At 49.7% G+C, this 13,268-nt stretch overlaps 1 protein-coding gene across 1 annotated transcript in view; it reads left to right on the top strand.

The window, feature by feature from the left end:
* kkv (hyaluronan synthase-like protein kkv) overlaps positions 1–13,268 on the top strand; it is a 119,488-nt gene that overhangs the window by 34,168 nt on the left and 72,052 nt on the right. The window contains exon 2 of the mRNA XM_037412197.2: positions 11,349–11,565. Within this exon, the coding sequence (XP_037268094.2) occupies positions 11,471–11,565 (95 nt within the window). The 5' untranslated portion in view covers positions 11,349–11,470. The remainder of the gene's footprint in view (positions 1–11,348; positions 11,566–13,268) is intronic.

Below are 13,268 nucleotides of genomic sequence, written 5' to 3'. Positions count from 1 at the left end.
TTTTTAAATCGACGTCCGCAACTGCACTCTCTACAATGGATACCTAGACGCTATGACACCAGTTTCGTCATGTGCATTAGTGCTCTTTTAAACTGTCATTTAGGCATCTTTCTGTTTGGCATATACGTACAACGCACCGCAAGAAAAAGGGATTGTGTGAACCATATTATCGGGTGCACTGCACAAGCCTGTCGCGATGCTTCTTAGTGAAACTAGCCCAAAAGTACTGTTAGCTGGGTCCGATCCTCAATCGTACCCGGCAATTGTTATTACTATTTACTTCATTTGCCTCTTTCTCGACTTTTCAGTCACAGACAACATTACTTTTCTGTTCTGTTCTGTTCTGTTTTAACTGTTTTGCTGTGGAGAGGTTGAGGTTCCTATTGCCTCGGCTACTCCATATCACAAAGTTCTGCAGCGAAAAATAAAATAATAATACTTTTCACTCACAGCCATCGACGCTCACGACACCGCCGTAATTTTCGTGAAACGAGATATACATAACGCTATCGCGTTAAAAAAGCTGCCGCCATCACTTGGCGACGGCTACTCCTTTCATCTTGCCACGGCGATAAAAAACATTACCGATTACATTGACGATTGTTCGAAATGCCTTAAAAATGCATACTTCGCGCATTTCTTACATATATTACATTTTACTTATGCCCATGCCTTGCACTGCGTGCAGGTGGTATTCATTTGCGAGGTTCATCTATAGGGTGGGCCCTGTCTTCATCACTCACCACAAATATATTGTTTGTTAAAAGTCTGTGAATATGATTGCTGCTTAGCATTTCCAATATTTTGTGTAACAAGTAATGGCACGACGAACGCTAGTTAGCGAAATTAAAGTGCGTCTCGCTCAGCAGATACACACACTGCTCTGCCACTAACCAGCGGTTGTGTTGGTGCAAAGGTTACGTATCTACAGTGCTGTGTCCCTGCCTTTCATGCACTTATCGCCGTGTGAGCATGCCCCTCCCCGGAAAGAATCAAGAACAAAAACGCGCGAACAGAGAAGGACCAAAGCTGCACCGCGCGGCACCGCCCTGCGTCGGCGGCGAAACGTGTCTGCACGGGAATCGAGGTTAACCACTGAACAAAGAAACTGGACTTCGCGGCAGGGCGTCTATTGCAGCTGTCCACGCCCTTCGCCGTTGCCCCGCAGCTAGCTAGCGCGCTCGCGGTTACTCGTCGTACACACGCTCAGCGCGCCATTGTGCCAGCCGCGTGGGTATTGCTCGTCAAGAGCCTGCGCAAGGGCACATGCACCCTCCGCGAAAGGGACTCGATGTTTCGAAACCGCTATGCAGGTCACGGGCTAGGTTGCGTTTTGAAACTCCCTTCGCGCCACGGGGTTCTTTTTGTCGTTTCTTCGACGCAATAAAGTGTTCCACGCAAGCGCGTCTGCGTAAGAATCGCCGACAGCTGGGCAGTCTTCGAGTGTACGCGTGCACATATACACAATGCAAGGGAAAGCGGTCACAAAAGAAGCAGATCGAGTTTATTCGTTTTATGCACCTCGAGTGATGTTCGATCAACATGAAGTTCAACGCTGCATCGTTTCCTCAGATGCTACAATATACCAATTCGGGTAGAATGTATTCGCCTTTCTCTTAACACTAATTGGCCAGTCAAGCTTATCTGCCTCATTTCCCTTCGCCACGTCGCAGCTTGCTCTGTGTGGAGTTACCTTGATGTCTACTGAACCCACCCATAATGACAACGTAGCGCTAAATAGGTGGGCTGCGAAAGACGACAGGACATACTCTTACTGTCAACGGAATTTCATCTTAGAGAGCCACGCATTTATATTGACACCATGAATATACGGAAATATGCATTAAAGACAGTATGATTTCGCAGCAAACATTAACATTTGCACGAACCAAGATGTTCCAGAGTAAAGGTTCTCATGTAGAGCCCACGCCTTCTCTTTCACATCCCCTTCTTCTATTTCCAGCAAAAAGCCAACTAGCTTAAAGGACTGCACTCCTCACCCAGCTTAGTTTACATTGTCTCTTCTGGCACAAGGAATGAAAACGATCCTGCATGCCCTAAGTTAAAAAAAAATGACTGGATGATAAGCCCAACGGCATTGTCCATAAATCACACCGCTAATCTCCAAAAGCGAAACTATATGGCGGTTCACGATATCAAGCACGGCAAATCAGGTCGGGTAGCTTCACCTAACTTACACACAGAGATTAACCGACAACCTCGCAAAAGCCATCGCAATCTCTTGTGACATACGGTGGTCTTTACCAGTTCAAGAACGAATATGCAATGACTTTAGGATCGAAGCCTCACGTCATCTGTCTGCAGATCTTTACTCCGTGGTATAGACGGAGCTCATGGCTGAACGTTAGTGCGATGAGGGCCGGCAGCCACCCTGTTTAGCAGGACGCCCCTGCAAAGACTACGCGCTAGCACGAACCTTCGTCCGAATGCGCAACAGCGAAAGTCCTAAGCGCTGCGTGCAAGGTCTACACGCAGTCGTGTACTCCGGCAGCGCCTGGGCCGCTCGGCAAGATTTCCCTCTCTCTTTCTTCCGCTCTTTTCCCATGCGTAGGGCTAAGCTGATCGCGTATTCCTCGGCTACTGCAGACACGAAAGACCTCTCGCCGTCTGCATGAAGGCATGCGTGCGTGTCTTTATTTTCTTCCGTTTTAATTTTCCGTTCTCAAACTGTTTCTTTTGTCTGACTCGAAAGCTAACTCGTCTACGTCTAATGGCTGTTGCGAGGAATTCGTGCTTCAACCTCGGATGAAGTTGCGGCGCTTTCTCTGTTCGCTTCATTTTTGTACCCTTCGAAGAGAGAGAGAGAGAGAGAGATAAAGGGAGGAAAGGCAGGGAGGTTAACCAAGTTGGGCTCGGTTGGCTACCCTACACTTGGGGTGGGGAAAGAGAGAATAATAGAAAGGAAAGAGATAGAAAAGAAGAAGAGTAAGAAAGAGAAGGATGAATAGTTAGCTCGGGACTACACAGCACGGTCTCACGCTTCGAAGAGAATGTTTAAACTGTAGGAGTAAACGCTTCATGTGTGAATGGAAAATCAGGACAACTGTTTCCTTTTTCGTAGATCGCTCGGCAGCGCGAGAGGAGCTCGCGCGTAAACAAAGCCCATCGAAAACACCCACATCCTGTCCGTGCAAAGGACGTGCCCAGGCCACATCAGGCTTCGTTAAACAGATCTTGCTAATTAATGCAGGAGTTATGCTCACTGTGACTATACAAAGTTGTTTGTGCTCTCACCGCAATTCTTCGCATAGAAAGAGTCCAAATATTCAATAAATGGCAATAAACTCCTTCAGCAAACAGAAAATTATTATATCTAACAGACAGTTATGCGAAGGAAAGTATAGGGGTTGTTATTAGAAGTAATCGTAATGTTAACTTGAAGACAAAAAGAGTGGACGAAAAGATAACTTGCCGTGGGCAGGAACCGAGCCCGCGACCCTCGAATAACACGTCCACTCCCCAACTGAGCTACACCAGCGGACAGAGACGTCCGTCTCTGTCACTGTCCTGAGTTACGTGCTGTGTTTTCGCTTCGTTGTTCATGCCCTAAGTGTTTGAAGTACGCATTAGGAACAGGATGTCGCTATCACGTTCAACTCCTACAGGCGAAGCTTTAGGGTTTCCTCATTTTTAAGGCCTAATCACGGCAAAAAAAAAAAAAAATTGTGCATGAACAATTTTCTTTCACTTTCGTCTGTATAATTACCGCAAACATTTCAACCTAACTGGCTCAGGAGTTTTATCGCCATAAACGAAGTGGCCGTTGCGGAGAGAAAGAAGCAAAACGTCTTTTAGAAACAAAGTTGATATTTCTTATGAACTGTGTAGCAATCATTTTGTAGTAATTTAATGAAATTTCCCGTATTTGGGCGTTTTTAGAAAATATTTTTCTTCACCTTACAAACTAAGTTTCAAGCAATGTTCGTTCACTTTTTGGTGTGCATACCCAACATGCCTTCTTTGGGACGATAATATTTGTTTCTTACATAACTGTGAACTTCCTGAAACCACTGGTCACAAAATTAGTCCATTCGTGTTCAATATGTTCCACATTTTTTTCCTCGTAAATTATGCAATTAGAAAAATGACTTTAAAAAGTTTAAAATGACTTAAAAATTAAAAATGATTTGCATAAATATGAAATACACAAACAAATCTAAAATATTATTTTTCAAATTCGTGTTGCTCTGTCGTAGAAAGACCCCTTCACGACAGTGGCGTAGCCAGGAGTGACACGCAGGACTCGTGCTCCCCCCTCCCCCTCCCCCCAACTGCCCCTCCTGAATTTTTTTTCCATGGCATACATAGTACCAAGTGACCATTTGCCTGCCCACCCCCACTTCAGCTCAAATAGGCGTTCCCTCTCACCCCCTTCCCTCAAAAAAGATTTCTGCCTAAGCTTATAGATAACCACGGTGTCAAGAGACTTACTGTGGTTACATCTGCCGTATAACTTGCCTCTAACTGTGGTTGCCATATTGTTCGTGTGACAGTGGTATTAATGAGCTTTAGTTGAGACAGAGGGTAGCGAGAAACCGAGCCAACCAAGGTAGAGAGAAAAAAAAATCATAAGCTTTTTTTTCTCTTCACAAAGTTCCATCTTTCGCGCCTCACTCGCAATTTTTATAAAGATTTCATCCTTCCATAGGGTCGCGCCTATTGTCCATGATATGCAGAATTCTTTTAAGGCAGGCTCAGTTAAGGCAGTGCGTCTGTAGACCTGTCAAGTTACCGGCCATCTCCTGCATAGGCCAGGATGCCACAAAAAGCAGCTTAATATAAATTGGTCTCTAAGTCTATATGCGATGCTGGACTTTGCCAATTCGATGCGGTGGTCGTTCACCACGCTGTGCTGAGCGAATGTACTTTTTTGTCACTCAAACTTGCAGACATCGGTTTTACATTCTTTGGCTCCTCATGTACGAAGCGTGACAATCGGCACATGATATGGAGTAAACCAGCCCATGCGCTTTTCTTTCAGGTGGCCTGGCCTGTCTACTGGGCAATGAAAGGCGCAGGGGCCAGCAATTTGCCTACAACAATAAACTTCAATAAAAAGCATGTTTCTACATTTTCTCACGGCGGATTTCACGGCTTTCTTCGAAGCTTTTTGTCACGATGGCCCGAAACTCCCCAGAGCGAGTTGGCGCGTTTCAGGAATTTCTATCCGTAATTTCTTCAAATTCCACTTCCGCTTTCTTTGTGAAAACCTGCAAGCAGACGACGCTGCGACAAAAGAATTCATCGGGGTGAGCTGTGCACAATTGGCACCTACAAGATGAAAAAATAAAGGGTAACTAGTCCGTTACTAAGTTACCAAAAAAACCAACGAGTTGCTGGTGTCGGCGTTACTTACAACACGTTACTGCCAACACTGATTTATTTTCATGCTTCTTCTGTAACCAAGGAATCATTTTCAGTTGAAGTAATGTGGTTTCTGTGTCAGCAAGTTTCTACAACCGACCGACCGACCGACCGATCAATCAATCAATCAATCAATCAATCAATCAATCAGTGAGCTGTTAATATTGTTACGTGAGTAACGAGACAAAGTATTGCGAATATATTCGAAAAATATATTTGCAAGAGCGGTTGCAGCACTGGCCAGTCTGGCTCCGAGCTCGAGCAGCCAGCGAGCCTCATCTTCTTCGTCGGGCGCACACGCGCATTCGCACTATGGTTTGTGGCAGCCTACAGGTAGCATATAACCCCCGTCGGCAAAGGCGCCGTCTCGGCGCATCTAGATGTCAAGATCATTGGGCGAGTGGTACTGCTTCAGGCGTGCGACGTGTACGATGTCGCTGGCCCTAGGGGTGGATGAAGACGGCGAGGCAGCAGGAGTGATTTCATAAGTGACGGGAGTCACCTCACGAAGCACTCTGTAGGGCCCTGTGTACCGAGAGAGCAGCTTGTCAGACAGGCCAACGTGCCTGGTCGGAGACCACAGCAGAACCAACGAACCGGGCGAAAAGTGCACATCGCGGTGTCGTTGGTCGTACCGACGCCGTTGGTTTGCTTGGGAGGTCAGAAGGCGAGCACGAGCGGTTTCGCGTGCGTGGGCGGCCCGGCTGATGGCGTCCAGAGCATATTGTGAAGTTGGAGCTGCTGGTAACGGAATCGTCGTATCGAGGGGTAATGTGGGTTCGCGGCCGAACAGCAAGAAAAAAGGGGAGTAACCAGCCGTGTCGTGGCGCGAAGAATTGTAGGCAAATGTCACGTATGGTAAAGCGATGTCCCAGTCAGAGTGATCTGAGGAAACGTACTTTGCAAGCATGTCAGTTAGGGTTCGGTTCAGGCGTTCTGTGAGGCCATTTGTTTGCGGATGGTACGACGTAGTGAGCTTGTGGCGTGTTGCACAAGAGCGTAGAATGTCCGCTATGACTTTCGATAGAAATGTGCGGCCTCGGTCCGTGAGCAGCTGGCGTGGAGCACCATGTTGCAAGATCACGTCGTGTAGAAGAAAATCGGCGACGTCAGTGGCGCAACTTGTTGGAAGGGCGCGTGTGATTGCGTAGCGTGTGGCGTAGTCTGTGGCCACAGCTATCCACCTGTTGCCAGCAGAAGACAGAGGAAAAGGGCCGAGTAAGTCCAAGCCGACGCGAAAGAAAGGTTCAGTAGAAATATCGAGTGGTTGAAGGCGCCCAGCCGGAAGCGTCGATGGTGTTTTGCGGCGCTGACATTCCTCACACGCCGCGACGTATCTTCTGACGGACCGTGCCAGACCTGGCCAATAGAAGCGACGGCGAATCCGGTCGTATGTGCGGGACACACCCAGGTGACCGGCAGTAGGAACGTCATGAAGTTCGTGGAGTACAGCCAAGCGGAGGTGTTTGGGTATGGCAAGCAGCAGAGATGGGCCGTCTGGATGGAAGTTATGCCGGTATAATGTGCCATTCTGGAGTACGAACGAGCGATAGGATCGGTTCGATGGGGAGGAGTCGAGGCGCTCAATGATAGCTCGTAGGGCTGCATCACGGCGTTGCTCGTCGGCTATGTGGTTCAGTTGAGAAACGGAGCACACGCAGGCGTCGTTGTCAGGTATGGTGGCCGATGGGTCAACTGGATAGCGAGAAAGGCAATCGGCGTCCTGGTGCAGGCGTCCAGACTTGTATATCACAGAAAAGGTGTATTCTTGCAGTCGCAGAGCCCAGCGACCAAGTCGACCTGTAGGATCTCTTAAGGATGAAAGCCAGCAGAGCGCGTGGTGGTCGGTGACGACGGAAAAGTGAGTGCCATATAAATATGGACGGAATTTTGAGACCGCCCAGACAAGAGCAAGGCATTCTCGCTCTGTGATCGAATAGTTACGCTCTGCAGGTGTAAGGAGGCGGCTAGCATACGCGATAACGCGGTCGTGTCCCTGTTGGCATTGGGCGAGAACGGCTCCGATACCGTGACCACTGGCATCAGTTCGGACCTCAGTTCGGGCAGATGGGTCAAAGTGGGCGAGGATAGGGGGCGTCGTCAAAAGTGTTATGAGGTGAGAGAAGGCGGCAGCTTGAGTGGACCCCCACGAAAATGGAACGCCTTTCTTCAAAAGATCGGTAAGTGGTTGGGCGATTGCCGCAAAATCTTTCACGAACCGCCTAAAGTAGGAGCAAAGTCCCACAAAGCTCCGGACATCTTTGGCGGATTGGGGTACTGGGAAATTCGTGACGGCACGAATTTTCTCAGGGTCCGGTCTCACACCAGAAGCATCGACAAGGTGGCCCAGCACGGTAATCTGTCGGCGGCCGAAGTGACACTTCGAGGAGTTCAACTGGAGGCCAGCTTTGCGGAAGACGTCGAGAATGGCCGACAGACGCTCAAGGTGGGTCTCAAACGTAGGTGCAAATACGAGGACGTCGTCTAGGTAACACAGGCATGTTGACCATTTGAACCCGTGTAGCAGAGAGTCCATCATACGTTCGAACGTGGCGGGGGCATTGCATAGGCCGAAGGGCATAACCTTGAATTGGTATAGGCCATCTGGAGTGATGAAGGCGGTCTTTTCTTGGTCTTTCTCGTCTACGGCAATCTGCCAATAACCAGAACGAAGGTCGATGGATGAAAAGTAGCGTGCGCCGTGGAGACAATCGAGGGCGTCATCAATACGTGGTAAAGGATACACGTCCTTTTTGGTGATTCGATTTAGATGCCGGTAATCGATGCAAAAACGCCATGTGTTGTCCTTCTTTTTAACCAGGACGACGGGTGACGCCCATGGGCTTGATGAGGGCTCAATAATGCCTTTAGTTAACATCTTATTCACTTCAGCTTGAATAATCTGGCGCTCCGACGCGGACACGCGATACGGTCGACGGTGAATGGGAGCAGCATCACCGGTGTTGATGCGGTGCTTTACAAGAGAAGTTTGGCCGAGTGGGCGGTCGTCAAGGTCGAAGATGTCACGGTAGGAAGCTAGAAGGCGTGCGAGAGCGGCTGATTGCGCTGGGGGAAGGTCAGGGTCGATCATGGGACGTATTGACATGTCGAGGCATGTGGCATCGAGTGGGCGACAAGGAAAATTGGGGCATGCGTCGGGTGCGAAAGTGGTGACGTGATCATCGGCTAAGGACCGCAACGTGGCAATTAGGATGCCTTCAGGGAGGACTTGCTTTGTGAAGCCGAAATTTATGACGGGTAGACGGGTCCGGTTGGAGGCTACAGTTACGATGCAGTGAGGGACGGTGACGTCACGTGCCAGTAGGACATCAGGAATCGGCGTGACGATGTAGTTCCCATCCAATACGGGTGAGGTCGTGGCGAATTCGGTGAATGTGAGGGCTTTAGGCGGTAAGCGGAGGAAGTCTGTGGCAGAAAGGCCGTGTTGAGGTTCAGGGTGAATATCCGGCTGAAGAGGAAGGTCTAAGCAAAGAGTACCAGCGGAACAGTCGATCAGAGCAGAATGGGTCGACAGGAAGTCCATCCCTAAGATGAGGTCATGAGGACAGTTCTGGAGCACCGTGAATAGAACAGGGATGTAACGGTCGGCGATGCGTATGCGAGCCGTACACATGCCAATGACAGGAACAGTGCCGCCATCGGCCACACGTACAGCTTCGGTAGCAGGGGGCGTGAGTACTTTTCTTAAGCGGCGACAAAGATGAACGCTGATTATGGACACATGAGCGCCAGTATCGACTAGTGCCGACAGAGAAATACCGTCCACGTGTACATCGACAAGATTTTTGTTCGTATGAAGCGTCAATGGAGGGTTTGGTTCAGACAGGGATGATGCAGCACTACCTCCAGGGGCTGCACTGTCTAGTTTTCCGTCGGGTACGATGAAAAGTTAGGCGGCGAGTGATGGCGGCGTGGCTGGGGCGACGGGGAACGACGGCGTTGAGGGGACGGAGAACGAGCAGGAAGGCGGCTGTTAGACGTGTCGAAAGCAGGGGCGGTACGGCTGGACGAATACCGGCGAAGATCTTCATATGGGCTATAAGGTGCGAAAAACTGGCTCCTATGTGGCGGCGTCCAGGAGGCACGGCAGTAGCGGGAGACATGTCCAACGCGGTGGCACCGGAAGCAGATCGGTTTGTCGTCAGGAGTTCGCCATTCCGCCGGGTTGCGAGATCGTGGAGCAACAAATGGGTCACGTCGAGGTGCATTAATGGGAATTGGTCTGGAGGAGGGGCAAGAGATGGGGCAAGCATCAGGGAACCCGCGGTTGGCGAATTCTTGTCGTACGACCGCCTGAATAACGGAGATCGCGGGGGTTGTCGGTATCGTATGTTCGAAAGAAGTGGGCTGAAGCGGCGCTGGACTTGCTGCTTCAAGTTCCCGTCGAACGATACGCGTTACACTCTGCTCAAAGGGCGGTGTGACGGTAGAATCGGAGCAGGTGGACGTAGCCGCCGTGTTTGGCAACCGAGAAAAAGGAGGGCGCACCCGACGGCTTTTTGCTGTTTCGAAACGGCGGCATTCTTGAATTACACGGTCGATGGTCGAGACGTTAGTGTACACCAGCAAATTGAAGGCGTCGTCCGCGATCCCCTTCAAAACGTGTCCAACCTTTTCAGCCTCAGACATCGCCTCGTCCACTTTTCGGCAAAGAGCGAGAACTTCTTGGATGTATGACACATACGATTCAGTTGGCGACTGGACACGGGTAGCCAGCTCCTGTCGTGCAGCTGCGTGGCGACCGGTCGGGTCCCCAAAGATGTCACGTAGCTTCTCCTTGAACGTGTCCCAGCTGGTGAGTTCGGACTCATTTGTCTCGTACCAGACACGCGGGGTTCCGTCCAAGTAGAAGAGAACATTAGCGAGCATCATGGTAGGGTCCCAACGGTGAGTTTGACTGACCCGTTCATAAAGGCGAAGCCATTTGTCGACGTCGAGGCCAGGTTGCGCAGAAAATGTCCCGGGATCACGTGGTGTTTGGACGGCGACAAAGGTTGTCGGAGAAGCCGCAGATGATGAAGCGGACGCGTTGTCACTGGAAGCCATGGCGGGAAGCTGGAGGATGCGGCCACTGCGGAGCTGCGTGGTGAGGACGGGGATCGTTCCACCTCCACCAAATATGTTACGTGAGTAACGAGACAAAGTATTGCGAATATATTCGAAAAATATATTTGCAAGAGCGGTTGCAGCACTGGCCAGTCTGGCTCCGAGCTCGAGCAGCCAGCGAGCCTCATCTTCTTCGTCGGGCGCACACGCGCATTCGCACTATGGTTTGTGGCAGCCTACAGGTAGCAATATGTCATAGCTTAATATACAGGGGCATTAGCAGCTTCCTCTTTGAAGGTAGGCTAAAGAGAAACAATGACTCTGTTGACCCGGTTTAGATTAACGAACTACACTCCGAGAACTCTAACGCTATGTGTTTCACCGTCATAAATTCATTATTAATGGAGAAATCAAAGCTGAGTTTTAATTTTCGAATTTCGCACCGAAATCTCCACGCGTGACGTCAGAAATTTCTATGTGTCGTTTTTTCGCGACATTGGTTCCATAACATTTTCTGAAACATTATATGCTATTGTCTATGATACCCATATATGACGATGTAGTTGTTTTTTAATCAATTAGAAGCCACTTTGCACTCAGCGGACACCTTTAAAATTTATGACGTCACAGTGTTTGGTGCGGGATACTCAAGTGGCGTCTACACCCGTATTTTCTTTTCGCGCGTTTTCTTGCTTACCAAGCGTCGTGTAGTGGTGTTTTTGAGATTGTGAAATTGTACTAATACGCGAAAAGATTCCTTTGCTCTTTAATGTACTTTAATATCGTGTAAAGGCATTTTCGAAGTGCTTCTGAGTACAATGATGATGATGATGATGATGATGATGATGATGATGATGATGATGATGATGATGACTAACTCCTTTCTCCCGTTTCAGAGGGAGGCGGAATCACTCGCGATGCGGTGACGTCAGCGCGAGGCAAGGGGCGCAGGACCCCGGTGTAACGCGTTGAGGGAGGGGGGATCAGCCAGGGGGCCGACCTCCGACCAGGCGGCGCCATGAAGACCGGCACCAAGGACGGCCTGCTCTCGGACGAGGACAACTCGTTCGACGAAGACGACGAGACAACGCCGCTGAACGCCGCCTACGCCAGGTGAGCGAAATGCTCGGATGCTTCAATTGCTGTGCTCTTGTGTGCCGTGTGCCGCTGATTCGGGGGCGAAATATAAAAAAATGCTCACTGCATGGTCATATAATTACCAGAATGAAATTTAGCACACGGTGATCTGACATGAAACGCCACACCCTCTTTACCTGTTGATTTTAATAACAGAGGCATGCATGAGAACAGCTAGACCCTTTCTGCAAGTGTATACTATGCTAATAGATCATTATAAATCTTAATACTGCCAATTGTATTGGAGTAGATGTCCTTGGAACCTGACATGTATACGAGACCCAAATGTTCGCACACGTGTGTCTTGAACTGACTGATCATCCTGAGCAAACTTTTTTTTTTTATTGGAGGGAGGGATAGAAAGGCGGAGAACTTGTGCGTTGTTTTGTTTACTCTTGGTGGGCGAAATGTGGTGGGTAATCTTTCTTATTTTTTAACGGGTGGACGGGAAAGCCGTTTACTCCCCGCCCTTGCGGAGATGCCAGCAATAATTTCACCCCACCTCTGCCAAACGAGGGGAAGTAAATAACGAGAAGCAAACGTGCACGCTCTCCTTAACCGCGATATACACAGGATTGAGCGCATTGAATTTCACTGAAGCAGGCAACAGAAAAAAGCCGAAGAAGCGACGCGGCCCGCGGCACTACAGAATGGTTCGAACTGCTATCTCGGAGGCCATCATGCTTGACACACGCACGCGTAGACAGACAAAAGGCGCTTTCACTCGACCTGCACTCTCTCGCATCAGCTAGCCATCCGCGTGTTCGAGGAGTCGAAGCATGATTTTTTCCACTGCTGAATGATGACGTAGCCTTCTGCTCGGAGTACATCTTCGTGCTAACAACCCAGCGATCGGGACCAGCCTTTTCCCTTCAGCCTCCTTGACAAGTCGGCGGCGAGCGAGATTGGCGATCGCGCCCGCCTCACACCGGAAAGGGTTGTCAGTGCGCACGTGCATGTGCGTACGGGAGGAATTAAAGTGCTTTCTGTGGCGCGCTACGGAAGCAGCATGAGCTGCGCGAACCGCGAGGATGGAGTGACGAGCAATCCGCCCCTTGAACGAAGACGGAAGGGCATGCGCCTCAGCGCGCGCTTTGGCAAAGCCGCCGCCATGGCAGCTGACACTCTGCGTGTAATTCGCGGCCATTTCAACTTCAGTAATTCTTTCAGTGTCGACGAGTGATGGACGAAGGGCAGCGGCAAAGGACGTCAGAATTCTCCCGCTCCGCGCGAGGTCGTTCCTTCACTTTCACACACGACGTGTGGGCTTTGATTTGGTGACGGAGCTATAAAACTTTCGAGTGTGCTGCGCTGTTACAGCCACCGAATAAAATATACGTACATGACTCCCTCGTGCAGGTTTTTACTTTGCAGAGAATAAAAAAATGAGTCGTGCCGTGGCTGCGCTGGCGTTCACACTAATTTGGCGATTCCACAAAGCGCGCCCAGTGTTTATTCTCGTTGTTTGCGCTTTCGGGGTAGCTGAAGTTGAAACTATATACAAGAACCCGGTTAGGCTGTGGATAGGCTTGGAGCCGCTTTCTGAAGAAGCGCGTAGTTAAGTTTATGAAAGTTCAAAGGTGCCAAGTGTGGGCCGGTTAACGAAGTTCGCGGTAAGAATTCTCCTTGATGGGCTCTTTTTATTAGGCCAACCGTGACTCTTCGAGAGGTCACTTAGA

Source organism: Rhipicephalus microplus, chromosome 1, assembly GCF_043290135.1.
Source record: "Rhipicephalus microplus isolate Deutch F79 chromosome 1, USDA_Rmic, whole genome shotgun sequence".
NCBI lineage: Eukaryota > Metazoa > Arthropoda > Arachnida > Ixodida > Ixodidae > Rhipicephalus > Rhipicephalus microplus.
Note: the sequence above shows the minus strand (reverse complement) of the source record. Positions and strands in the feature narration are given on the sequence as shown.